This window comes from Gorilla gorilla, chromosome 3, assembly GCF_029281585.2.
Source record: "Gorilla gorilla gorilla isolate KB3781 chromosome 3, NHGRI_mGorGor1-v2.1_pri, whole genome shotgun sequence".
Classification (NCBI taxonomy): domain Eukaryota; kingdom Metazoa; phylum Chordata; class Mammalia; order Primates; family Hominidae; genus Gorilla; species Gorilla gorilla.
Genome location: NC_073227.2, coordinates 14,749,805 through 14,777,698, shown reverse-complemented (window position 1 = coordinate 14,777,698; position 27,894 = coordinate 14,749,805). Strand labels below are relative to the sequence as shown.

The window sequence follows — 27,894 nt, the reverse complement described above, 5'->3', positions numbered from 1 at the left end:
TCTCCTGCCTCAGCCTCCCCAGTAGCTGGAATTACAGGCACGTGCCACCACACCCAGCTAATTTTTGTTATTTTTAGTAGAGATGGGTTTTCGCCATGCTGGCCAGGCTGTTCTCAAACTCCTGACCTCAGGTGATCCGCCCGCCTCGGCCTCCCAAAGTGCTGGAATTACAAGTATGAGCCACCATGCCCGGCCTATACCCACTTTTAATTATGTGCAAATTAAGGGGGGAGATTATACAGAAATTTCTAGAAATAGGGTGGTAACTTCTGGGTCATAAGGCTGTTGTCATGGAAAGTGGCAGTAATGTCCGGGTGTTGCCAGTGGGCATGGATTCTGTAGAGGTGCTTTTACCTCTTTCCCTGTTTAGCTAGTCCTCAGACTGGTTTGATGTCTGAGCCCTGTCTCCAGAGTCCCGCCTCCCGCCATCTCACTAGGACTCCACGTGTGCAGGCAGCTCTAATCCTTCCCTGGAGGCCGCCCAGGTGTCCAGGGGCTGTGCTGCCTCTGGGAATCATTAAAGGCCGCTCTGTGCCCCAAGCCTCTCACACTGGGCCCTCAGCATCATGTCCCCTCCCAAGAGGGAACAAAACAATGCCTTCTCTGCTCTACTCTGCAGAATTTACAGCTGAGCCATAGGACTGGGAGTTCCAATTCTTCCCCCATGTGGCCCTGCCTTTCATCACTTGGTCCAGGACAAACTGTTCTCCAATTTCCAGCCTGGGGAAAAGCAAGGTCTGCCTCACCGCAGCATTTACCAGCTGAAACGCCCTGGTTTTGTTTGCACCTGTGTTTGTTCTCAGGCTACAGCTAATGATGCCCTGGGGCTGCCCACAGTCAAACTGGTTTGCAAAATTGCATCTTTGACTTCAACAATTTCTAAAGAATCTCTAAATTTATAAATAATTCACTCAAGAGAAAGAAAAATGAATCCAGACAAACTCTGCAATGCACCAAAGAAATGGAATCTACATAGAAATTGCACTATAGATGAATGAGGCAAAAACAGGAAGCTATTGCAACATTGCGGGAGGTGGGAGTTGGTGGATGTGCATAAAGTCCTGGTCCCAGCCTTACAGAATGCTCACTCTTCTCAAGCACACACACAGAGTGTGCTGCAATTGCCCAGGCCAAAATTTTTACAAATTTCAGAGAATCACTATCAAACTGAACTCCATCTCTAAGAAGAATACAATTAAGTTAGACATCAGTAATAGAAGAGCATAAACAGCTCTAATGTGGTTGAAATTTTTAAAACACAGTTTTGGGTTTTTTTTCTGGTTTTTGGTTTTTTGTTTGTTTGAGACAGAGTTTCGCTCTTGTTGCCCAGGCTGGAGCGCAGTGGCACGATCTTGGCTCATTGCAACCTCCACCTCCTGGGTTCAAGCGATTCTCCTGCCTCAGCCTCCCAAGTAGCTGGGATGACAGGTGCCCATCACCACGCCTGGCTAATTTTTGTATTTTTAGTAGAGACAGAGTTTCGCCATGTTGGCCAAGCTGGCCTCAAACTCCTGTGATCTGCCTGCCTCGGCCTCCCAAAGTGCTGAGATTACGGGCATGAGCCACTGCGCCTGGCCAAAGCACAGTTCTAATAATTTATGGATCAAAAAATCATAATTGGAATAAAAGTACACTTAGAACTAAATAATGAAAATGCCAATATCAAAAGCTGTTTGGTGCAGCTAAAGTCACGCTTGATGGGAATTGAAGATCTTAAATGCTACGTTAGAAAAAAAGAAACCACGAATGAGTTGAGTTTCACCTCAGAAAATTTTAAAAAAGCACAGAATAACTCAAAGAAAGTAGAAAGGAGATAATAAAGATAAGAACAGAAATTAACGAAAGAGGCCGGGCATGGTGGCTCATGCCTGTAATCCCAACACTTTGGGAGGCCAAGGCGGGTGGATTGCTTGAGGTCAGGAGTTCAAGACCAGCCAGGCCAACATGGCAAAACCCCATCTCTACTAAAAATACAAAAATTAGCTGGGTGTGGTGGTGGGTGCCTGTAATCCCAGCTACAGGAGGCTGAAGCAGAAGAACTGCTTGAACCCGGGAGGCAGAGGTTGCAGTAAGCCGAGATCGCACCACCGCACTCCAACCTGGGCGACAGAGTGAAACTCTATTTCAAAAAAAAAAGAAAAAGAAATTCGAAAGAAATAAATAAAAGAGAAAACAAAGAAACGCTAGCTCATCAGTCCCTGGATGCATATTGTGCACCTGGCATTTCTGCCCTGCACAAGAACACCTGGAGGAGTGGGGCCCAATCTAACCTCATCCCAGGGAAGAGGTGCTGTTTTTGAACTCATCCACCTTTCGGGAGCCATTTGGTTTTTTGATGGGTTTATTTCCTCCCGTTTAAATAGCAGTTTAAAGCAGTTTTGGGTTCACAGCAGAAAGTATAGAGACCTCCCATACAACATCTGTCCCCCTACCTGCATACCTTCCCCTTCCCATCAACATCTCCCACACAGCGGTAGTTTGTTGCAACTGATGCATCCACATTAATGCATCATAATCACCTGAAGTCCTTAGTTTACATAAGTGCTCACTCTTGGTGCTGTACATTCTATGGGTTTGGATGAATGGATAACGACATGTGTCTACCACTATGGTATCATACAGAGTAGTTTCACCACTGCCCTAAAAATCCTGTGGCTCCCCCCATTCATCCCTCCCAGTCCACGCAGATCTTTTGACCATCTCCAAAGTTTTACCTTCCCTAGAATATCATACAGTTGGAATTATACAATATGGAGTCTTTTCAGATTGACTTCACTTAAATAATATGCATTTTAGTTTCCTCCATGTCTTTTCATGGCTTGATGACACATTTCTTTTTAATGCTGATTAATATTCCACTGTCTGGATGTACCACAGTTTTTGTATCCATTCACCTATGGAAGGACATCTAGACTGCTTCCAAGTTTTGCCAACTACAGTTAAAGCTGGTAGACACGGCCACCTGCAGATTTCTGTGTGAGCCTGTTTCCAACTCATTTGGATAAATACCAAGCAATGTGATTGTTGGATCCTATTGTAAGAATATGGCTTAGTTTTGTAAGAAACTACCAAACTGTCTTCCAAAATGGCAGTATAATTTTGCATTCTCACGAGCAAGGAATAAAAGTTCCTGTTGATCCAAGTCCTCAACAGCATTTGGTGTTGTAGGTGTTCTGGATTTTGACTATTCTAATAGGTGCTTAGTAGTATCTCATTTTTGTTTGAGTCACTTATTTTTATTCATATAAAAAATGTATGAGCTAGCTGTCTCTGATATGTCAAGTGTGAACCCCAAATATCTAAGACATGCATCAGTCAATTAAGAAACTTTATTATACGCAAATCAATAAATGTAATCCAGCATATAAACAGAACCAAAGACAAAAACCACATGATTATCTCAATAGATGCAGAAAAGGCCTTTGACAAAGTTCAACAACCCTTCATGCTAAAAACTCGCAATAAATTAGGTATTGATGGGATGTATCTCAAAATAATAAGAGCTATCTATGACAAACCCACAGCCAATATCATACGGAATGGGCAAAAACTGGAAGCATTCCCTTTGAAAACTGGCACAAGACAGGGATGCCCTCTCTCACCACTCCTATTCAATATAGTGTTGGAAGTTCTGGCCAGGGCAATTAGGCAGGAGAAGGAAATAAAGGGCATTCAATTAGGAAAAGAGGAAGTCAAATTGTCCCTGTTTGCAGATGATATGATTGTATATCTAGAAAACCCCATTGTCTCAGCCCAAAATCTCCTTAAGCTGATAAGCAACTTCAGCAAAGTCTCAGGATACAAAATCAATGTACAAAAATCACAAGCATTCTTATAGACCAATAACAGACAAACAGAGAGCCAAATCATGGGTGAACTCCCATTCACAATTGCTTCAAAGAGAATAAAATACCTAGGAATCCAACTTACAAGGGACGTGAAGGACCTCTTCAAGGAGAACTACAAACCACTGCTCAAGGAAATAAAAGAGGATACAAACAAATGGAAGAACATTCCATGCTCATGGGTAGGAAGAATCAATATCGTGAAAATGGCCATACTGCCCAAGGTAATTTATAGATTCAATGCCATCCCCATCAAGCTACCAATGACTTTCTTCACAGAATTGGAAAAAACTACTTTAAAGTTCATATGGAACCAAAAAAGAGCCCGCATCGCCAAGTCAATCCTAAGCCAAAAGAACAAAGCTGGAGGCATCACGCTACCTGACTTCAAACTATACTACAAGGCTACAGTAACCAAAACAGGATGGTACTGGTACCAAAACAGAGATATAGATCAATGGAACAGAACAGAGCCCTCAGAAATAACGCCGCATATCTACAACTATCTGATCTTCGACAAACCTGAGAAAAATAAGCAATGGGGAAAGGATTCCCTATTTAATAAATGGTGCTGGGAAAACTGGCTAGCCATATGGAGAAAGCTGAAACTGGATCCCTTCCTTACACCTTACACAAAAATTAATTCAAGATGGATTAAAGACTTAAATGTTAGACCTAAAACCATAAAAACCCTAGAAGAAAACCTAGGCATTACCATTCAGGACATAGGCATGGGCAAGGACTTCATGTCTAAAACACCAAAAGTAATGGCAACAAAAGCCAAAATTGACAAATGGGATCTAATTAAACTAAAGAGCTTCTGCACAGCAAAAGAAACTACCATCAGAGTGAACAGGCAACCTACAACATGGGAGAAAATTTTCGCAACCTACTCATCTGACAAAGGGCTAATATCCAGAATCTACAATGAACTCAAACAAATTTACAAGAAAAAAACAAACAACCCCATCAAAAAGTGGGAGAAGGATATGAACAGACACTTCTCAAAAGAAGACATTTATGCAGCCAAAAGACACATGAAAAAATGCTCACCATCACTGGCCATCAGAGAAATGCAAATCAAAACCACAATGAGATACCATCTCACACCAGTTAGAATGGCAATCATTAAAAAGTCAGGAAACAACAGGTGCTGGAGAGGATGTGGAGAAATAGGAACACTTTTACACTGTTGGTGGGACTGTAAACTAGTTCAACCATTGTGAAAGTCAGTGTGGCGATTCCTCAGGGATCTAGAACTAGAAATACCATTTGACCCAGCAATCCCATTACTGGGTATATACCCAAAGGACTATAAATCATGCTGCTATAAAGACACATGCATACGTACGTTTATTGCGGCACTATTCACAATAGCAAAGACTTGGAACCAACCCAAATGTCCAACAGTGATAGACAGGATTAAGAAAATGTGGCACATATACACCATGGAATACTATGCAGCCATAAAAAGGATGAGTTCATGTCCTTTGTAGGGACATGGATGAAATTGGAAATCATCATTCTCAGTAAACTATCGCAAGGATAAAAAACCAAACACCGCATGTTCTCACTCATAGATGGGAATTGAACAATGAGAACACATGGACACGGGAAGGGGAACATCACACTCTGGGACTGTTGTGGGGTGGGGGGAGGGGGGAGGGATAGCATTAGGAGATATACCTAATGTTAAATGACGAGTTAATGTGTGTAGCACACCAGCATGGCACATGTATACATATGTAACTAACCAGCACATTGTGCACATGTACCCTAAAACTTAAAGTATAATAATAATAATAAAAAAGAAAGAAACATGAAAAAAAAAAAGGAAATTTATTTTGCCAAGGTTAAGGACACACACCCATGACATGGCCTCAGGAGGTCCTGATGACATGTGCCCAAGGTGGTTGGGGTACAGCTTGGTTTTATACATTTTAGGGAGACATGGGACATCAATCAATATATGTAAGATGTACATTGGTTTGGTCCAGACAGGCCAGACAACTTGAAGCAGGGCAGGTGCTTTCAGTTAATAGGTAGATAAGAGACAAACAGTTGCATTCTTTTGAGTTTCTGATTGGCCTTTCCAAAGGAGGCAGTCAGAGATGCATCTATCTCAGTGAGCAGACGGGTGGCTCTGAGTTCTGTCATTTGTCCACAAGGAATTTCCTTGTGAGGGAGGTATGTAGTTTTTAATCTTAGTAGCTATCTTTTTTAGGAATAGAATGGGACGCAGGTTTGCCTGATGCAGTTCCCAGCTGGACTGTCCCCTTTGGTTTAGTGATTATGGGGTCCCAAGATTTATTTTCCTTTCACACAAGTAAGCCCAAAAGTTGGGTTTTTACAAGAGCAACCAAAATACAAAGAACCTGAGAAAAGTCAAAACAAAACATATACTTACGTTTCTCTGAATCCTTAATTCTGCTGTAGTCAAAACTGTGATGTGTCCCTTTACCTGGAAAATGGAAGCCAAATCCATGGGATTTATGTAAGCTGGATTTCTGAAAAGTTTATTGATGTTTGGGAATGGGACAACAAGCTAGGAAATTAACGTATCTCTCCTCATTCTGTTTTGACTGGATGTTAAGGCAAATTTACCAATATGCGCCAAGCTCTGCCCAGGGCGTTAGGGCATTAGGGCCACAGAGCTAAGACCCCAAAGAGCCTAGGATCCAGTGGAAGGGCTCAGAGGCTCTGGACAGCGCCTTGCACCACACACTGAACATGGGTCTGCTGGGGCCTCAGGACGGAGCAGCCAGGCTCCACCCTGGGGTGTGGGGAGGCCGGTTTGGTGAAAAGACACCCAGACCCTTCTGACTGTCATCCAAGGAAGAAGGAAAACTACTCTTTAAAAAGGCAGAAAGGGCCAGGCGCGCGGCTCATGCCTGTAATCTCTGCACTTTGGGAGGCCCGAAGTGGAAGGATCACTTGAGGCCAGAAGATCAAGGCTGCAGTGAGCCATGATCCTACCACTGGACTCCAGCCTGGGCGACAGAGCGAGACCCTGCCTCAATAAAAAAAAACTTTTTAAATAATAATAAGTAAATAAGGCCCGGCACGGTGGCTTACGCCTGTAATCCCAGCACTTTGGGAGGCCGAGGTGGATGGATCACGGGGTCAGGAGATCGAGACCATCCTGGCTAACACGGTGAAACCCCATCTCTACTAAAAATACAAAAAATTAGCCGGGTGCGGTGGCAGGCGCCTGTAGTCCCAGCTACTCGGGAGGCTGAGGCAGGAGAATGGCGTGAACCCCGGAGGCGGAGTTTGCAGTGAGCCGAGATGGTGCCACTGCACTCCAGCCTGGGCGATAGAGCGAGACTCTGTCTCCAAAAAAAAAAAAAGTAAATAAAACGGCTGAGGGGACTCAGGTCCCCCTGCGTGAAAGGAAGGGGCTTTAAGCGTCCACCTGGGGTAGCTGCATTATCACGTAGGATCCTCCTCTTCTAGTGTGGAAAGCCCTTTTTAATTTTCATTTATATTTTATTTATTTATTTTGCGACGGAGTCTCACTCTGATGCACAGGCTGGAGAGCAGTGGCGCAATATGGGCTCACTGCAACCTCCGCCTCCCGTTTTCAAACGATTGTTTCAGCCTCCCAAGCAGCTGGGATTACACGCGTGCAACACGACGCCCAGCTAATTTTTGTATTTTTGGTAGAGACGGGGTCTCGCCATGTCGGCCAGGCTGGTCTCGAATTCCTGACCTCAAGCCATCCACCCACCTCGCCTCCCAACGTGCTGAGATTACAGGCGTGAGCCACCGCGCCTGGGAAGTGTGGGAGGCCTTTTTAAAAAATGTAAACTCGCGTGCTCAAGAAGCCCTCTCGGAGGGAAACACCCAGAAGAGGCCACCCTCCAAACACAGGGTAAAACAGGGGTGACGCACAGAGATAACGGGAAAGCAGGAACGAGCGAGAGCGTGCGGTCCCGTACCTGCGCGTGCCTGCGTGCGCGTCCGTGCGGCCGCGACGTCGCCGCCGGTGCCTCTCTTTCTAGACGTGCGCGCGCCCGCAGCTCGCCCCCCGCGACCGTAAAGAGGCCCAGCTGTGTCGTGAAAGGGGCCGCAACGCGCAGAGCTCTGGTTGACTGCCGGGACTCCATTTTGTTCGCCGTTACTCTGCGCGTAAGTCGCTTGTCCGTGGCTTCTCTGAGAAGAAAAGTTGAAAAAGGGTAAAAGTTTTCAGGAATATTCGGGCTCTCTATTGCTAAGCATAGCGAGTGTCGGTTTTCTCTCTCCAACAGACATCGCTATTGCGGTTCCGAGGCAGTGGGAAGAGATGCGGCCCCTGGACATCGTCGAGCTGGCGGAACCGGAGGAAGTGGAGGTGCTGGAGCCCGAGGAGGATTTCGAGCAGTTTCTGCTCCCGGTCATCAACGAGATGCGCGAGGACATCGCGTCGCTGACGCGCGAGCACGGGCGGGCGTACCTGCGGAACCGGAGCAAGCTGTGGGAGATGGACAATATGCTCATCCAGATCAAAACGCAGGTGGAGGCCTCGGAGGAGAGCGCCCTCAACCACCTCCAGAACCCGGGCGACGCGGCCGAGGGCCGGGCGGCCAAGAGGTGCGAGAAGGCCGAGGAGAAGGCCAAGGAGATTGCGAAGATGGCAGAGATGCTGGTGGAGCTGGTCCGGCGGATAGAGAAGAGCGAGTCGTCGTGAGCGCGGTCGGCGGTAAGTCGGGCACCCGCGCCAGGCCGAGGAGCGGCCCCAGCTTGGCCGCTCTTCGAGAGCGATGATTTCATCGAGATGCACCGGAATCGGGGGTGGGGCGGGAGAATAAAGGCGTGCTCGGGTCAGGGCGGATCTGGGCCCCGTCTTCGTGTTTTGTTTTTTGACGGTGGCGGCGTGGGATAACCAGAGTGGCCGAGTTTGGGCGTGATGCGTGTTCAGTGGAAGGGTCATCAATCTCAGAGTCGCCAAGGAAACAGAAACGGGCGAGGTCCCGGGCCATCCAGCAAGCGGGGGTGGAAATAGAGGATTTTCGGGGAAGACGTTGGACAAGTCAACGTTGCTAGAGACTGGAGTGAGTCAGGTGGTGGCCAGAAGAGGTGGCGTCCTGCACAGTGGCGTTCGTGAGGGTTTGGGGGTCGTTGTGCCTGGGATTAACCTCTCGATGATGAATTTCTTCCCATTGTGCTTTAGGTTTACAGCCAGTGGATTCTGGTCAACTGGTGGAGATTGGCTGACACCCTGGAGAAGCCGAAACCAGAGAGCCTTTTGTTTTCTCTTTTTTCCTCTGTCTATGCTCTGTCTCACTTAACACTACGTTTTCTGCTATGGTCTGTGGTTGATGACCTCAATATGAGTTTCGATTGTTAACGTGTTTTTGTTTGGGAAGTAATTTTGTTTGAAAATGCTCTCACATACAGGAATTAGGGCCTAGATTGTAAGCTCTTGCAGCAGTCACATTTGTTCCCGGGCTTTGGTTGTTATTTCTAAATTTTTGAGGTGCTTTGCTATATCTTGTGTGACCTGATAGCTCCCTGGAACTTTGGGTCTGTGTGTGACACATGAGACTCACAGTTGGAGTTCTCCAGCTCTGGAGGTGCTGAAGGAGCTGCATTAATTCTGGAAGACGACTCCATGCAGCAACTACTGAAGAAAGGACCAGACTTCAACGGGGAGTGTGGATGGGCCGACCTGGCTGGGACTCGTGAATCTGGAGAAGAGCTGGAGAATGGAAGTATTGTCTGTATTTGGAGACTTTAATTTCTGTGTGAGACCAAAGGAGGAGAGATGTATTTTGTTCAAAATTTAAATTTGTTGTGGTACACTATCTTATGTAACCTGTCTGGTGAGTTTGTTTGGACAACCTAACTCAGCTTTATTTGACATGGAACCTAAAATAGAAGATAAGATCTTGATATTCTGTACAAGTTGATGTAATACCCTGATGCGTTTTAGAGGACTTGGCATAAAATGAAAGATTGGCAAAGGCCCTTGAGGGGCTCGGGGATGAGAGTATGGAACTGTCTGCATTGGACCCTAAACTGGACTGGAAGAGGCATCTTCAAGGTTCATACGTTGTCCAGCTGTAAGTTCATTTGAGTAGCAGACCTAACAAATATTTGAGGTCAAAACCCTACCATGTTAAAACAAAAAAAAACTTACCATGTTAATAAAAGTATTCATTTGCCTGAAAAGACGAAAGACCTAAAAGGTTATTGAGAAATGTTACTCCTTTAAGAATGAAATCTGCTGTCTCCCAGATTGTTCTGTCAGATGGAGGGTGAACATCTTAACGGTTTCTGAGGCTCTTAGCCTCTAATCAGAGGGAAGCTTTATCTCTCTCTGCTGTTGGGAACCGGGTGAGGAAGAAACACACTTGGTTCTTAGTGTGGGAAGAAACCACATGTAATCCTGTGGTCCAGGCCTCTGCCTTCAGAGAGCCAAAGCACCTTCAGTCTTTCCAATTGGAACATTGTTTTCTAGGCCTTGCACTGGGAATATAGCGATTACAGTTGCAGGGTGAGGGATGACATAGAGGAGATGTGATACCCCACCCTCCTTCCAGATTGAAGCCTTTCTCCCTCAGCTGCTAGAAGTGTTGCTGACAAACACCCTTCAGCTGGTTAGCACTCTGGGCAGTGCCTTTTCAGAGGAGAGCTGCATTAGCCAAAGTCATGCCCTTTTTCCTGGGTAGCCTACATCTAGTGAGTAATGGGCTGGAAATCTCAGGTCGCTATTTCTCTTACCCCAATTTGGGACAAGTTTGAGGGACATGGTGGCTTCTGAGCTTGTGGGGTCTGCTGAGGCTTTTGTTAGGATTGCATCACGCAGCCCACCTCCTCCCCCGTCCCAGCCTTGCATTCCTTCTCTTCCACAGGTGTTAATCCCTAAAAAACGTGCATCTAGTTTTCATCTTGGAGTCCACTTTCTGGGCAACCTAGTTGGTAGAAATCAAACAAAGCCATGTGTCCCTAGCGCTAATAAAGATAGCATGTCCCAGGAGAACACTGAGGGGGAGGTCTAGGAAAGCTTTCCAGAGTAAGTAACTCTTTCAGAGCTTGGCCTTGAAAGAGGAGCACAGCTTCCGAGGTCGGGAAGAGCAGGAGAGGCATGCTAGGCACAGGAAACTAAATGGAAGATGTTCAAGGTTTTCTGTGTGAGTTCCACACAGAGGAGGGAGAAGAAATGTATAGGATGGAATTATGAACTGGGAAACAACCACGAAAACTACATTTCGTACATTTGCCAAAACAAGAAATGTAACATTGGTACAACACTACCAACTAGACTTCTCTCTGCTTTCACCAGTTTCCCCACTAAGGCCCTTTTTCTGTTCTGGGATACCACATTGCATTGGGGAGTCGATTGTTTTCAACGAGTAATATTTATAAATGACACGAAAGTGATCCTTCATCTCTCCCCAGCTTCCCAGTTCCCCTCCCAGAAAACTAGAAGTTTCTTATACATCCTTACAAATACTAATGTGTTTGAACGGCTTCTACTTTTTTTTGTTTGTTTGTTTTTGGTGAGACAGGGTCTCTGTGTCTCACAGGCTGGAATGCAGTGTTGTGACCACTCACTGCAGCCTTGACTTCCTGGTGTCAGGTGATCCTCCCACCTTAGCCTCCCTGGTAGCTGGGACCAGGCATACACCACCATATCTGGCTAATTTTTTTTTTTTTTTTTTTTGTGGAGGTGGGGTTTCACTATTTGTCCAGGCTGGTCTTGAACTCTTGGGCTCAAGGGATCACCTTAGCCTCCGCGGTTAATTTTTGTATTTTTTGTAGAGACAGGTTTTTGCCATCTTGGCCATTTTGGTCTCAAATTCCTGAGCTCAAGCCATCCACCCACCTTGGCCTCCCAAAGTGCTGGCAATACAGGCATGAGCCACTGCGCCCAGTCCACCTGTTTTGTTTTGTTTTGTTTTGTTTTGTTTTGTTTTGTTTTGTTTTGTTTTTTACATTAATGGTAGCACACTGTATAATCTGTTCATGTCCTTCATTTGTTTACTTGGAACTCTCTTCCTATCTAACATCTAAACCTGCACTCTTTTTTTTTTAAGGCTGCATAGTGTTCATTCTTATGCCAGAGTTTGAAAACTATTGTCCTAAAATCTTTCCAGTAACTCCTTAGTTCCTCTTTTTTATGATTCTGGTCACAATTGCAATGCAGCCACTAATTCCCAATTGCCCCAGCTCCTGAATTTCATACTCCTGGCTTGCTAGCAATTGGAGGAGCAATCCAATCTTGCATTTTCTAAGCAAAGAATGTGATAAGAAGCATTCTGAGAGACAGTCTTACGTGGCTGTACAGTCATTAAATTTTCTGGCTGGAGTTGCCATATTTATTTATTTATTTATTGAGACAGGTTCTAACTCTGTTGCCCAGGCTGGAGTGTAGTGGCATGATCTTGGCTCACTGCAACTTCTGCCTCCCAGGGCTCAAGCAATTCTCCTGCCTCAGCCTCCCGAGTAGCTGGGATTACATGTGGGTGCCACCATGCCCTGCTAATTTTTGGCATTTTTAGTAGAGACAGGGTTTCACTATGTTGGCCAGGCTGGTCTTGAATTCCTGGCCTCAAGTGATCCACCTGCCTTGGCCTCCCAAAGTCCTGGTATTACAGGATGGCAGAGCTGGAAAGAACCTCAGAGAGCAATGAAGCTTTTCTGGGTTAAAATGTAGAAGTCGTTAGTGCTGTTCACCAAATAAATTCCAATTCTCTGCCTTCTAGGCACAGAGTAAGATGGCACTTTCTGGCCCCCTTGGGGTTGGGTGGGGCCATGTGATTAATTCTGGCCAATGAGTTACAAAGGAAACTTAACATCTGTTGCATCCAACACAGAACCTCCAAAGCAACACCCTGCAGAGCTGTCTCTTCCCTCTGGCACAGGAACCAGCAACATTCCAGATGGTGGCTGAGCTTAATGACCACAGTTCCCTACCAATCTATGATGAGTATATACCACAAACAAGGAAAAACCTTAGTTGTTTTAAGCCACTGAGATTTGGGGATTGTTTGTTACAATAACAACTTAGACTAAGATGACTGATACAGATACTCATTATTTCTTCCATTCCTTGTGTTTTGATGAAAGGGTTGTTCTCCCTTCTACCTGAGGCCCGTTGATCACATCCCTCCCACTAGCCCAGGCATTGTCTAACAGGTTATCTTCTGTCTCTGGCTTTCACGTGGAGCTCTTGACTTTCCTCTGCCTTCTAATGACTTCAAGGTGAAAGAAAGCGCTAGTTCAAACTCCTACTCCTGGCCATTCTCCCCCTTCCAGGCAGCAGGTAAACATGGAGTGGCTTGAGTTCCTACCATCTTCCAGAGATAAATGGGGATTTGTTACCCTGGTTAACACTGTGGCCTGGTAAATCTACAAAATCCATCCAGTGCCTGCTTCAGTCAATGCCTCATATGGTTTGGCTGTGTCCCCACCCAAATCTCATCTTGTCCTGGGAGTGACCCGGTGGGAGGTCACTGAATCATGGGGTGGTTACACCCATACTGTTCTTGTGATAGTGAGTTTCCATGAGATCTGATGGTTTTACAAGGGGCTTTTCCCCCTTTGCTCTGCACTTCTCCTTCCTGCCGCCATACGAAGAAGGACAGGTTTGCTTCCCCTTCTGCCATGTTTGTAAGTTTCCTGAGGCCTCCCCAGCCACGTGGAACTGGGAGTCAATTAAACCTCTTTCGTTTATAAATTATCAGTCTCAGGTATTTCTTCATAGCAGCATGAGAACAGACTAATACACAGCCCAGCATATGTTAGACCCTCCCTGAGTCAATTCTCTTTTCCCCTTCTCTGATTTCCATAATGCTCTGTGGTACCTATTTACTGGTTTATATCCCCATTGCTTCCTCCTTCAAACTCTATTCCATGGTTCACAAAATCCTGCATTCCATTATTCCCAAATTAATCCATATTATTCTTTGCCTCTTCAAAGAACATTTCTTTACCAACTCTTAACAGCTGAAACTAGATTTTCCCCAAGCCCTGGGCTTTCCTGTAGCCTTGTTGGTGATGGTTCCTTACAGCACTCACCCACTGCCTGGGGCAGATACTGGGTTCATCAGGACTGCATTTTTGCCAGAGAGGAGTGAAGAAAGAAAAAAAGAGCTTAGGGTTTTGACAAGGACATCACTGCAACAATACATGATGTACTCTGAGTGGGAAGTATGGAGGTGAACAGCAGGAGAGCAATAGGCGAAAGTAGCTGGTAAAGTGAATGGAGATCCCAGCATGTTAGTGACTACAGTGAAAGTGTCACCTGGAGGATGGGATGTGGCCAGAAAATAGGAGGGCTGATATTGGAAAACAATTTATCATATTAAAAACTCTGATTGTCAAATAAAATGTATCTGTGGATGACATCCTGTGAGCTACGTGCTTCTGGGGCCTCAGATCAATTCTTGTTTTAACACCTGTGAAGCATTTACTATGTGCCAGTTACCTACAATTCCTCAAAAGCCTTTCACGACCCCTCAGTGGGGCAGATGCTGTTATTAAAATTAGTCTCATCTTATCAATGAGGCACAGAGATATTAAGTAGGCCAGGTCTGAGACAATAACAAGCCCCAAGTCACTCTTGGGAGTGAATGGCCAAGCAGGGTGGAGGAGCTCCTTGGATATGAGGGCCCAGGTGTGGGGCTGGTGGCTGTGTGAGCATGGAATTCGCTCAGGACGATGGCAGGGCTTGGGGTGGAGGGGAAAGCCAGGAGCCAGGTGCCCAAGTTTGCAGTGAATGACGGGACTCCAATGGGATGAAAAGAGATTGGAGGATGACAGAGGTGAGAAGAGGGAGAGGGCAGTCAGATGACCAGGGAGTGCTCCCAAGGAGCACCATTTTGGACAAGAGGGAGGGGAAGTAGAGTGTGGACATGGCCTGGGAGAACACTGCCCCAAATTCTGATTGACACACAAGGGACATATAGAAATGAGTGGCTTTTCCCTCACAGACCTGAGGATGAAATAGCACTATTCTCAGGGGTAACGTGGGGGGAGGGCAGCGCTCCTCCAAGAAGTCAGGCACATGCTGGAGGCCCAGGAACAGGTTTGGGGGTGAAGAGGAGTGGAGAACATCACTGGAAACTTGTCCTAGGCTGAGTTCTCCTTGGTTCATCGATGGGAGAAACAGCAGTAACAGGCTAGTAAGTTTAGTCCTGAATTTAGTCTCTTTGAGGGAGGACAGGCATGGCCTTGGTGTGATTGCTATGGAGGCAAAGATGTGGCAGTTGGAGACTGTCACTCAACTGTGCTTCCTGCAGTAGCTTCTATGAATGAGCTTGGAGAGGCACCACTGCTGGTCATTTGGGGCCTCACAGGCAAGGGGTTCTGCATCCCAAACCCAAAGAGTTACGGGAGATGGCTCCAAAAGAAGCCATCTTACAGGGAAATGAGACTGAGGCCCCAAACCTTTCTCAAGCATCTTCAGTAAAGGTCCTTCCTCAGAAAGTGAGTGCCAGTCACGTGGGCAAACACCAGATGATGACTTTCACCTTCCTGTCAAGGCCACTGGCTCCACAGGGACACCACTGAGAAAGCAGGGGAAGGACAGAGCGCAGTGAGGAAAATGCCGGCATCTTCACAAGATTTGGGCTGTGGCTGCCTGCACACTGGGGCTGGCTGACAGCAAACAGGCAGGAAGCATCTGAGGCGGTCTTGTTTGTGGTGTTTTTGGTTTTTTTTTTTTTTTTTTGAGATGGAGTCTTGCTCTGTTGCCCAGGCTGGAATGCAGTGGTGCGATCTCGGCTCACTGCAAGCTCTGCCTCCTGGGTTCACACCATTCTCCTGCCTTAGCCTCCCGAGTAGCTGGGACTACAGGCAGCCGCCACCGCGCCCGGCTAATTTTTTGTATTTTTAGTAGAGAAGGGGTTTCACCATGTTAGCCAAGATGGTCTTGATCTCCTGACCTTGTGATCCGCCTGCCTCGGCCTCCCAAAGTGCTGGGATTACAGGCGTGAACCACTGTGCCCGGCCCCCTTGTTTGTGTTTTTATTTCTTGTTTTGCTTTTGTTTTTTTGAGACATAGGGTCTTGCTTTGCCCAGGCTGGAGTGCAGTGGTCTGATCACAGCTCACTGCAGCCTCAACCACCCAGGCTCAAGCGATCCTCCTGCCTCAGCCTCTCCAGTAGCTGGGACCACAGGCATGTACCACCTCACCTGGCTAATTTTTTTATTTTTATTTTTTAGAGAGATACGGTTTCCCTAGGTTGCCCAGGCTGGTCTCAGACTCCTGGGCTCAAGCAATCCTCCTGCCTCAGTCTCCCAAAGTCATACGAAGGTTTTGAAGAAAATATATGGCCAAAGAAATTCCAAGGTGAGTCTGCTAAAACTTGGGGTTGTTCAGCCCCTGAAGGAAGTGCTGAGCCCCAGCACCTGCACCAGCATGAAGAAGGCTTCAGAAACTGCAAAGCCCCTGGAGGGGGCACCCTCTGAGGCACATTTCATACAAGGCCTGAGAAGATAATAGATAATAAAGTCTCCCTGAAGCAAAAGCCAGGGACCTAGAGGGAAGGAGGCAAAGTAGTTTCTGCTAGAGAGCAAGACCTTTGATGATCCCCAAAGCCATAGGCACCACGTATTTCCCGTTCCTCCCTTTTCCTCCCTATTCTGTGTGTTAGAAGCAAGCCAGCCCATACTCCAGGAGAGAAGAATTATGCTCCACCTACTGAAGAGATGAGTAGCAAGAAGATTGTGGATATATTTTTTTAATCTTTTCAAATTCCTTTTTATCATGTGGACGTATTTTTAAAACCACCACAACTATTGTCGTTATGAGGTAGGGGGCAGGACTCGACTCTGGAGGCGGGGTTTAGACTCCAGACCAGACTGAGACTAGCTGAGACAAGGAAGAGTTGGAAGCACCTCTCCATGAGACACGCCCACCAGTGCCATCAGTTTACCATTGCCATGGCAACCCCCAGAAGTTACAGCCCCTTTCCATGGTGATGACCCAATGACACAGAAGTTACCACCCCTTTTCTAGAACTTTCTGCATAATCTACCCCTTAATTTTTTTATTGTATTAATTTATTTATTTTTTCTTTTTATTGAGACAGAGTCTTGCACTGTCGCCCAGGCTAGCGTGCAGTGACGCGATCTCGGCTCACTGCAACCTCTGCCAACCAGGTTCGAGCGATTCTCCTGCCTCAGCCTCCCGAGTAACTAGGATTATAGGTGCCTGCCACCATGTCCAGCTAATTTTTTTGTATTTTTAGTAGAAACGGGGTTTCACTATGTTGGCCAGGCTGGTCTCGAACTCCTGACCTCATGATCTGCCCACCTCAGCCTCCCAAAGCGCTGGGATTTCAGGAGTGAGCCACTGCACCCAGCCTTTTTTTTTTTACTTTTTGAGACAGAGTCTCCCTCTGTCACCCAAGCTGGAGTGCAGTGGCATGATCTCAGCTCACTGCAACCTCCACTTCCTGGGTTCAAGCAATTCTCCTGCCTCAGCCTCCCTAGTAGCTGGGATTATAGGCATGAGCCACCTCACACCAAGCTAATTTTTGTATTTCAGTAGAGACAGGGTTTCACCATGTTGGCCAGGATGGTCTCAAACTCTTGATCTCAAGCAGTCCACCCACCTCAGCCTCCCAAAATGCTGGGATTACAAGCATGAGCCACCGCACCTGGCATCTACCCCTTAATTTGCACGTAATTAAAAGTGGGCATAAATATGACTGCAGAACTGCCCTGAGCAGCTCCTCTGGGCTCACTGCCTATGAGCACACCACCTGTGCTGCTACTGTGCACTGCTGCATCAGTAACTCTTGCTGTCTACCACCACTGGCTCACCCTTGAATTCCTTCCTGGAGGAAGCCAAGAACCCTCCCAGGCTAAGCCCCAATTTGTCCTGCATCAGTTATATTCCAACGATATGATGTCTCTGAGACATCATAGATTCAAAAGAATCTAAACTGCCAACATTAATGATAGTTTCTAGAGTTTCAAGGTTTCTAGACACAAAAATCAATAAAAATCAGTAGTGTTTCTCTTTACTGCAAACGAAGACGAAATATATTTTCTGAAAGGTACCACTGATAATAGAACCCAAAAACTTTTTTTTAATGGTGTGTTTCCTAGGGATACCATAACAAACTGCCACAAATTAAGTGGCTTAAAACAGAAATTTGTTTTTTCATAGTTTGGAGTCTAAAATTAAGGTGTTGGCAGGGCCATGGGCTCTCTGAACCATCTGGGCAAGAATCTTTCCTTGCTTCTCCCTGGCTTCTGGTAATTGTCAGCAATTCTTGGCATTCCTTGGCTAGTGGCTGCGTCAGTCCAATCTGCCTCCATTATCCCATGGCCTTCTTCCCTTTGTCTTCACGTAAGGACACCAGTCATTGCATTTAGAGCCCACTCTCATCCAGTCTAACCTCATCTTAACTAGGTCTGCAAAGAACCTATTTTCAATAAAGTCACATTCTAAGGTTCTGGGCAGAAAAATTTTGCAGGGACATTATTCAACCCAGTATAAATGGTTGGAAAATATATATTAGTATACATTAAATTTTTAATATGTGAAAAACCATTATGCATAAAATTATGTTGAAATACATTAAATAATGATAAAATAGATTAAGAAAATTAGTATCATAATTATTCTCCAAACTGCTCCCACGAATCAAGGCAGTCCCAATAAAAATCTCTTCAGATGGGTCTGTTTTGATTGTTTGGGTTGAATTTACAAAAAAATTAATTTGAGGGCTGAGTACAGTGGCTCATGCCTATAATCCCAGCATGTTGGGAGGCCAAGGTAGGAAGATCACTTGAGGCCAAAAGTTCAAACCCAGCCTAGGCTACATAGTAAGACCCCATCTCTACCAAAAAAAAAAAAAAAATTAGCTGTGTGTGGTCGTGCATGCCTGTAGTCCCAACTACTCAGGAGGCTGAGGCAGGAGGATTGCTTGAGCCTGGGAGTTCCAGGCTGGAGGGAGCTATGATTGCACTACTGCACTCCAGCCTGGGCAACAGAGCAAGGCCCTGTCTCTAAAACTAAAATAAAAATAAAAACCATGAATTTGGCTGGGCATAATGGCTCACACTTGTAATCCCAGCACTTTGGGAGGTGGAGGCAGGCATATCACTTGAGCCCAGGAGATCAAGATCAGCCTGGGCAACATGGCAAAACCTAGTCTCTACAAAAAATTTAAAAATTAGCTGCATGTGGTGGCAAATACCTGTAATTCCAGCTACTCTGGAGGCTGAGGCAGGAGATCTCTTGAGTCTGGTGGGTGTGGGGAGGAGCGCAGGGAACTCACAAATTTGAAATTTAGATGGACAAGCAGAAAGCCAGGATATTCCTGCAGTAGCACCAGATGGGAGGCCTTGCTATACTTTACCAAATATTAATATTTATTATAAAGCTAACAGTAATTAAGTCAATGGAGTAATAGCCCAGAGATAGGTAAAGACCAGTGGAACAGAGTATACAGCCCAGATACAGATATAAGCAAATATGGACGTATGATACCTGACACACGTTACACAGCAACCCAGAAAGAATGGATAAAACAGTCAGCATGGGCCCACCGCAGTAGCTCATGCCTGTAATCCCAGCACTTTGGGAGGCCGAGGCGGGCGGATCACGAGGTCAGGAGATCAAGACCATCCTGGCCAACGTGGTGAAACTCCATCTCTACTAAAATACAAAAAATTAGCTGGGCATGGTGGCACATGCCTGTAGTCCCAGCTACTTGGGAGGCTGAGGCAGGGGAATCGCTTGAATCCGGGAGGTGGAAATTGCAGTGAGCCAAGATCTCACCAGGCTGGTGACACAGCAAGACTCAAAAAAAAAAAAAAAAAAAAAAACCACCACCACCAACAAAAACAGTCAGCATGTAGGGCTAGGACAAATGGCTACACATGTGGGGGAAACTGCAATTAGATCCCTGCCACAAACATCACAAAAAAATTATTTTCAGATGGAGTAACCCACAGATATAAAAAACTAATTATCTAACTAAATACTTTAGAGAACCTAAAGGAAAATTTGTATGGCTTCAGAGCATGAAAGGCTTTCTTTACAAGACAAAAAGCAAAAAGCAGAAAAGACTGATATTTTGTCTTCACCAAAACTAAAATCTTTACTTATACATGAATGCTGATGGCAGCATATACTAGTCAAAAGGCAGAAACAACCCAAATGGCCACCAACGGAATCAACTGATGAATGAATAAACATTCATTCATAAACTGCGGAATAGCCATACAAAGAAATATTATTCAGCCATAAAAATTAACAAAGTATAGCCAGGCACAGTGGCTCACGCCTGTAATCCCAGCACTTTGGGAGGATGAGGCGGCGGATCACCTGAGGTCAGGAGTTCGAGACGATTCTGGCCAACATGGTGAAACCCCGTCTCTATTTAAAATACAAAAATTAGCTGGTGTGGTGGGGCATGCCTGTAGTCCCAGATACTCAGGAGGCTGAGGCACGAGAATCGCTTGAGCCTGGGAGGCGGAGGTTGCAGTGAGCCAAGATCATACCACTGCACTCCAGCCTGGGTGACAGAGTCAGACTTTGTCTAAAAAAAAAAAAAGAAAGAAAGAAAGAAAAAGAAAAGGCCATCTTCAAGCCAGGGAGAGAGGCCTCAGGAGAAGCCAACCCTGCTGGAACCATGATCTTGAACTTTCAGGCTCCAGAATCATGAGAAAGTAGATTTTTGTTGTTTTAAACACCCAGTCTGTGGTATTCTGTTACGGCAGCCCTAGCAGACTAACACCTATGATATGTACAGACAGGTAAATCCACAGAGACAGAAAGGAGATGAGTATTGGCCATTGGGTAAGGGGAGGCAGGATGTGGAGTGATTATTATATGAGTACTGGGTTTTGTTTTGTTTTGTTTTTTTGAGATGGAGTCTCACTCTGTCGCCCAGGCTGGAGTGCAATGATGCAATCTTGGCTCCCTGCAACCTCCGCCTCCCAGGTTCAAGCGATTCTCCTGCCTCAGCCTCCCAAGTAGCTGGAATTATAGGCGCCCACCACCATGCCTGGCTGATTTTTGTATTTTAAGTAAAGACGGGGTTTCACCACATTGGCCAGGCTGGTCCTGAACTCCTGACCTTGTGATCGGCCCACCTCGGCCTCTAAAAGTGCTGGGATTACAGGCGTGAGCCACCGCACCTGGCCTTGAGTACTGGGTATTTTTATAGAAAGATGAGAAAGTTTTGAAACTAGAGAGAGCTAGTGGTTACACAATATTGTGAATACACTAAATACCACTTAATTGTACACTTTAAAGTGGGTAATTATGTTACATTAATTTCACTTCAATTTTTAAAGAAGCCAGAACAGTCCAATTCATGGGACAGAAAGTAGAATGGTGGATGCCAGGGGCTGGGGGAGGGAGGATTGGGGAATTAATGTTTAATGGGGACAAAGTTTCAGTTTGGGAGGATGAAAAAGTTCTTGAGGCAGATGGTGGTGATGGTTGCACAATTTGAATGGACTTACTGCCACTGAACTGTACCCTTAAATGGTTAAATGGTAAATCTACTATGCACATTTTACTATAATAAATTTATTTTACTTTTTTGCAGTCAATTTTTAAGCTAAAATATGGTGCTAATCAAAGGAACCATCATCAAAGCGAAAAGTTGAGCTGCATTCTGTGCTATCTTCTCGATTTTTCTATAAACCTAAAACTGTTCTAAAAAATAAAGTCCATTTAAAAGAAAATAGTCAAGCTTCAATTGGGAGAAGATATTTGCAACACACACTCTGGAGGAAATATTAAAGAGAATCCACCAAAATGTATAAAAAGATAGGGTTAGAAAAAAAGCCCACATTGCCAAGTCAATCCTCAGCCAAAAGAACAAAGCTGGAGGCATCGCACTACCTGACTTCAAACTATACTACAAAGCTACAGTAACCAAAACAGCATGGTACTGGTACCAAAACAGAGATACAGACCAATGGAACAGAACAGAGCCCTCAGAAATAACACCACACATCTACAACCATCTGATCTTTCACAAACCTGACAAAAACAAGAAATGGGGAAAGGATTCCCTATTTAATAAATGGTGCTGGGAAAACTGGCTAGCCATATGTAGAAAGCTGAAACTGGATCCCTCCCTTACACCTTATACAAAAATTAATTCAAGATGGATTAAAGACTTAAATGTTATACCTAAAACCATAAAAACCCTAGAAGAAAACCTAGGCAATACCATTCAGGACATAGGCATAGGCAAGGACTTCATGTCTAAAACACCAAAAGCAATGGCAACAAAAGCCAAAATTGACAAATGGGATCTAATTAAACTAAAGAGCTTCTGCACAGCAAAAGAAACTACCATCAGAGTGAACAGGCAACCTACAGAATGGGAAAAAATTTTTGCAATCTACTCATCTGACAAAGAGCTAATATCCAGAATCTACAAAGAAATCAAACAAATTTACAAGAAAAAAACAACCCCATCAAAAAGTGGGAGAAGGATATGAACAGACACTTCTCAAAAGAAGACATTTATGGAGCCAAAAGACACATGAAAAAATGCTCATCATCACTGGCCATCAGATAAACGCAAATCAAAACCACAGTGAGATACCATCTCACACCAGTTAGAATGGCAATCATTAAAAAGTCAGGAAACAACAGGTGCTGGAGAGGATGTGGAGAAATAGGAACACTTTTACACTGTTGGTGGGACTGTAAACTAGTTCAACCACTGTGGAAGACAGTGTGGTGATTCCTCAGGGATCTAGAACTAGAAATACCATTTGACCCAGCCATCCCATTACTGGGTATATACCCAAAGGATTATAAATCATGCTGCTATAAAGACATATGCACACGTATGTTTATTGCAGCACTATTCACAATAGCAAAGACTTGGAACCAACCCAAATGTCCATCAATGATAGACTGGATTAAGAAAATGTGGCACATATACACCATGGAATACTATGCAGCCATAAAAAAGGATGAGTTCATGTTCTTTGTAGGGACATGGATGAAACTGGAAACCATCATTCTCAACAAACTATCACAAGGACAAAAAACCAAACACCGCATGTTGTCACTCATAGGTGGGAATTGAACAATGAGAACACTTGGACACAGGAAGGGGAACATCACACACTGGGGCCTGTTGTAGGGTTGGTGGGGAGAGGGGAGGGATAGCATTAGGAGATATACCTAACGTAAATGACAAGTTAATGGGTGCAGCACACCAACATCGCACATGTATATATATGTAACAAACCTGCAAGTTGTGATCACATACCCTAGAACTTAAAGTATATAAAAAAAAAGAAGATAGGGTTAGAATTAGGGTTAGGAGAACCCAGAGGAGAATAATAAGGTGGGGGCACAGCTTTGAGGGTCTTCATTCATTTTTATCCATCCTTAGACTTTCTGCAGACTAAACTTCAAGTTTTCAACTGCTGCTACAACAAATTATCACAAATTAACAGCTCAAAATAACACACATTTATCATCATAGTCCTGAAGGTCAGAAGTCACGAATGGCTTAGAAGGTTTCTCTGCTCTAGGTCTCACAGGGCCAAAATCAAGGTGTTGGCTGGCTGGGCTCCTATCAGGAGGCTCCAGAGAGAAACCGCTTCTAAGTGCATTCAGGTTGCTGGCAGAATCCAGTTCCTTGTGGTTGCGGGCTGGGCTTCAGCTGGGGGCCACCTTTAGCTCCTAGAGCCCTCTCTCCTGTCCTTACATGTGGCCACCTGTGTCTCAAAACCAGCAGTGGTTTGTCAAATCCTCCTCATTGTCCAACCCCCCGCCCCGCCCTGCCCCAGCCACAAAGCTGTGAAGCTAGGGTCCAAACCCCGTATATCTCAGAGTCAGCACAGGCAGGACCAGTCATCTCCTGCTTGGAATAGCACAGATTTCTTCTGCCAAATCTCTCTTCTGCCTTCGTTTTCTATCTCTGACTCCAGCCTAGGAGTGTTTTTCACTTTAAGGGCTCAGGATTAGGCTGGGCCTACCTGGATAATCCAGGCTATTCATTCTCCTTAAGACCCTTAACTTTAATTACATGAGCAAAATCCATTTTGCCATGTAATATGATATATTCATAATTACAAAATACGTCATATAATTTATAACACAATCACAGGTTCCAGGGATTAGGATGTGGACTTCTATGGGGGTCACTCTGCCTGCCACACCTCCCTAGAGGTGATGGTACCCAACTCCACTAAGTTCAGGTGGTGGCACAGGCCAAGAGAGCTACCCTCAGGCTGATTGGCCCTCAGTCCCCCAGCCAGCAGGTTGTGAAGCCAGGGTCCGAATATTGGATGTAGTTCCCACATGACTCTGAATGCACTGTGTAGTCTAATGACTGTCATAGTAGCGATGCCACCTGCCTCTGCCTGGTGCTTTGGCAACTGTACAATGCACTGTCATGCCTTTTTTTCTCACTTCTCTCACAGTCACAGGGCCTACCAGCTCCATTTCACCCCTAGAGAACTGAGTTTCCAATCTGGGGCACTTGTGCAAGCAGGGTCTCCCCAATCTTTACCATTAGCCCGTTTGTGGGCCACAGACCAGGAATATGAACGTATCTTTTTTTTTTTTTTAGACAAAGTCTCAGGCTAGTCACCCAGGCTGGAGTGCAATGGCTGGATCTCAGCTCACTGCAACCTCCGCCTCCCGGGTTCAAGCGATTCTCCTGCCTCAGCCTCCCGAGTAGCTGGGACTACAGGCATGCGCCACCACCCCCAGCTAATTTTTGTACGTTTAGTAGAGACGGGGTTTCACCATGCTGGCCAGGCTAGTCTCAAACTCCTGACTTCAGAAGGTGATCCGCCCACCTCGGCGTCCCAAAGTGCTGGGATTACAGGCCTGAGCCACCGTGCCGGGCCTTAACATATCTTCTAACCCCCTCCAGACAGCATTCGTTAGGGTAAACAAAATGTACCGAGCACCTGCTGGGCAGCCAACCCTGGCGGAGACGTGCGGACAGATTCTACCCTCAAAGAGCTGTCCTGGGAAATGCCACTGTTTGGTAACAATTTTGTTTCCAAAAACCTCTCCTGGCCTGTGTCGGGCCGGCGGAGACAAGCCAGCGGTTCCCTGGCGAGGCGGGGACGGTTTGAGGTGCAGCCGTGGGTTTCGTGGCCCTGGGTCACGGTATTCGGTGCAACCTTCCGTTTCTGGTGCAAAAATCACTCGCAACTGACTGTTAAAACCCCAACCCTGGAATCCCTCTCAGACTCCACCCCAGAGCCCGCGCAGGCAAGGGCGCGTGGGGGAAGGGGGACGAGAGCGCGCCATGGCGCCTGCACGATACGGGACCCCGCCCGAGACCCCCGTGGGCGCGTGGCAACCTGGAGCTGCCGTGAAAGGAGCTTCGAGGAGGCCCCGCGGCGGCTGGCAGCGGGAAGGCCATTTGGGTGTGGCCTTCGCTGTTTTAGAGCTGAAAGTTTTAGAGTAAAATTTTATTAAAACTAAAAAGGAACTTCAAGAACTTGTCGCGTGTGACAGCGAGGTGTCCGCGCACGGCTGGTGGGTGCCCGGCTGGCCCGGGGCGGGAAGGGGCGGCGGCGCTGTGGCCTTGCGTTACCGTGAGGAGGGCCTTGAGTGGGTCGTCCTGGTCCTTGGCCTTTTGAACAAAGCATTGAACAAAACGCACAAACAAAGTAACAAAGGAATGAAACGCAGGAACAGAAGCAGGGAAAGCAGCAATTTCCCAAAGCGAGAAAGCTCCCACAGGGTGGGAGCGGGCCCGAGCAAGCAGCTCAAGGGCCAGTTAGAAAGTTTTCCGGGCTTTAAGTACTTCATTTGAGGTTCTTATCAGCTACCTCTTATGTGGATGAAGGTTTTGGTTTGTGACTAAAGGCTGGGGTGAACTGGCGCCCTATGCGGATGAAGGGACGGTCCCTGCATGGCTCTTGGCCACTCCAAGGCACGCTCCCTTTCCATCTGGGAGGAGAATTGTAGGGAGAGTAGCCTTTGATGCTTTACTACTCGCAGTGGGGAGATGGTGCTTTTCCTTTTGGTTTGGGAAGTTTGAGGTAATCAGCCTCAGATTCTCCGCCCCAGACCTTGGTGTTTTCCCTTGATTCAGCTTTAGGAAGTCAGCAGGAATCGGCCTTAATTTCCCTACCTCCAGACCCTATTCTCCTGCCTGACGTGGACACGGACCAGGCGAGAGCCCCGCAAAGACCCAGGTGGCCCCGCGCCCCGCGTGGGCGGCGAGGACCTGGCCTCCCTGGAGTGCGAGCGTGCCCGGGCGCACTAGTGGGCCCGCAGGGAGCTGCTGGAGATCCAGAGCCTGCTCGACGCCATCAAGAGCGAGATGGAGGCGGAGGAGCAGGGCGCCCGGGCCCCAGCACCCAGCCCGTGCGCGGAGGCGGAGGATCTGGTGGCCAGGCTGTGCGCCGAGGCAGAGAGGAGGGCCGCGGAGGCGGCGCGGATAGGCAGGCGGATCGTGGAGCTGCACCAGCCGATCGCTGGCTGCGAGTGCTGCTGAGCGGGGCAGCGCGGGGTGGAGCCGAGACCGGCGGGGAGTTTCCCGCGTGGAAGGCGCTGGGCAGGCAGGGAGGGGTGCGTAGAGCCGTGCCACGCTCTCCGCCAAGGTTTACTCTTTTTACGTAGGTAAAAGAAAATAATTTCATTTCTTAAAAAGAAAAAAAAAAGGAGAAACAGAAACCCAAAGACCTTTAGCAGTAGAACAATAAAGGGCATAGAGCTGCCATGTCGCTAAGGGGGTTAAACCATTTCTTTTATGCCGTAAAGCTAAATATCAGGCGGAGAACAAAATTTAAAAGTGTGTGAGGCGGACGCTGTGTCTCATGCCTGTAATCCCAGCACTTTGGGAGGCTGAGGCAGGAGGATCACTTGAGCTCAGGAGTTCGACATCAGCCTTGACAACATAGTGAGACCTCTCTCTACCAAAAATAAAAAACAATTAGCCAGATGTGGTGGCACACACCTGTGGTCCCAGCTCCTTGGGAGGCTGAGGCAGGAGAATTGCTTGAACCCGGCAAGTCAAGGCTTCAGTGAGCTGTGTTCAGGTCACTGCACTCCAGCCTGGGCAGATTGAGTCACCGTCTGTAATTTAAAAAAAAACAAAATACAGGCCGGGCAGGGTGGCTCATGCCTGTAATCCCAACACTTTGGAAGGCTGAGGCTGGTGGATCATCTGAGGCGAGGAGTTCGAGACCAGCTTGGCCAACATGGCGAAACCCCATCTCTACTAAAAATATAAAAATTAGCTGGGTGCAGTGGCGGGCGCCTGTAATCCCAACTACTTAGGAGGCTGAGGCAGGAGAATCGCTTGAACCCGGGAGACGGAGGTTGCAGTGAGCTGAGATCGTACCCATGCACTCTGGCCTAGGTGACAGAGTGAGACTCTATCTCAAAAAAAAAAAAAAAAATGTGTGAAACGTAAGGCCATTATTGAACATTTCTAAATTTTGCTGGGAATTTGGAGTGTTTTGCTTGCCCTTTTCTGCCAGAGGTGGCATTCTGCTGGCAGAATTGCAGTTTTCACCCCAGGACAGTGAATTCTGACTCACAGTGTCAAAGACAAGGAAAGCCAGGAGACTAGTCAAAATGGTAAGGACAGATTTTATTCAGTAGTGACTTGCAACAGGGAAGAGAGTCCAGCGTGAACTAAACTGAGCTTTGCCAAAGCAAAACGCAGGAGACTTTTTCAAGGCTGGAGTGTGCTAGGGGAAAAGCACTGAAGGGTGAAAAAACAGGTTTGATCCACCTCTCTAGGCCATCTGGGTTTGCTAGTTAGTGCTTATCCAGAGGAGAAACAAAGTTCTCCTTTCTTTACGATGGGAGAAGTGGTGTGTTGGAGCAAAGCTTCCACTGAAGATAGGTCCTCATCCTCCCACTGGGACTGGGAGGAAGAAGGAGGTTATCTCCTTAAATACTCAATCTCCTTAAGGTTTGAGTTTCAAGGAGCCAAGGGAGAAAAGAAGAAGGAGGAGGCAGAGGAGGAGGAGGAGAAAGAAGAAGAAGGAGGAGGAGGAGAAGGAGAAGGAGGAGGCAGAGGAGGAGGAGAAAGAAGAAGAAGGAGGAGGAGAAGGAGGAGGAGGAGGAGGAGAAAGAAGAAGAAGGAGGAGGAGAAGGAGGAGGAGGAGGCAGAGGAGAAGGAGGAGGCAG

At 46.5% G+C, this 27,894-nt stretch overlaps 1 protein-coding gene and 1 pseudogene across 2 annotated transcripts; both read left to right on the top strand.

The window, feature by feature from the left end:
- Window positions 1-7,354: 7,354 nt before the first annotated feature.
- On the top strand, window positions 7,355-9,998 carry MRFAP1 (Morf4 family associated protein 1). 2 transcript variants are annotated; one of them, XM_019025423.4, is made up of 3 exons: window positions 7,355-7,976; window positions 8,096-8,526; window positions 8,998-9,998. In XM_019025423.4, exon 2 carries the CDS (start codon window positions 8,131-8,133, stop codon window positions 8,512-8,514), a length of 384 nt encoding a protein of 127 aa, XP_018880968.1. In that variant the 5' UTR covers window positions 7,355-7,976; window positions 8,096-8,130; the 3' UTR covers window positions 8,515-8,526; window positions 8,998-9,998. The 2 variants fall into 2 exon arrangements, with proteins under 2 accessions (XP_018880968.1, XP_030865812.1); XM_031009952.3 differs by having other exon boundaries at window positions 7,865-8,526.
- Window positions 9,999-25,048: 15,050 nt separating this feature from the next.
- LOC129533150 (MORF4 family associated protein 1 like 2-like) lies at window positions 25,049-26,248 on the top strand (annotated as a pseudogene).
- The last annotated feature ends 1,646 nt before the right edge of the window (window positions 26,249-27,894 follow it).

What these genes read in the sequence shown, in the direction of transcription:
- MRFAP1 (XM_019025423.4), top strand. Translation starts at nt 8,131, where the DNA reads ATGCGGCCCCTGGACATCGTCGAGCTGGCGGAACCGGAGGAAGTGGAG.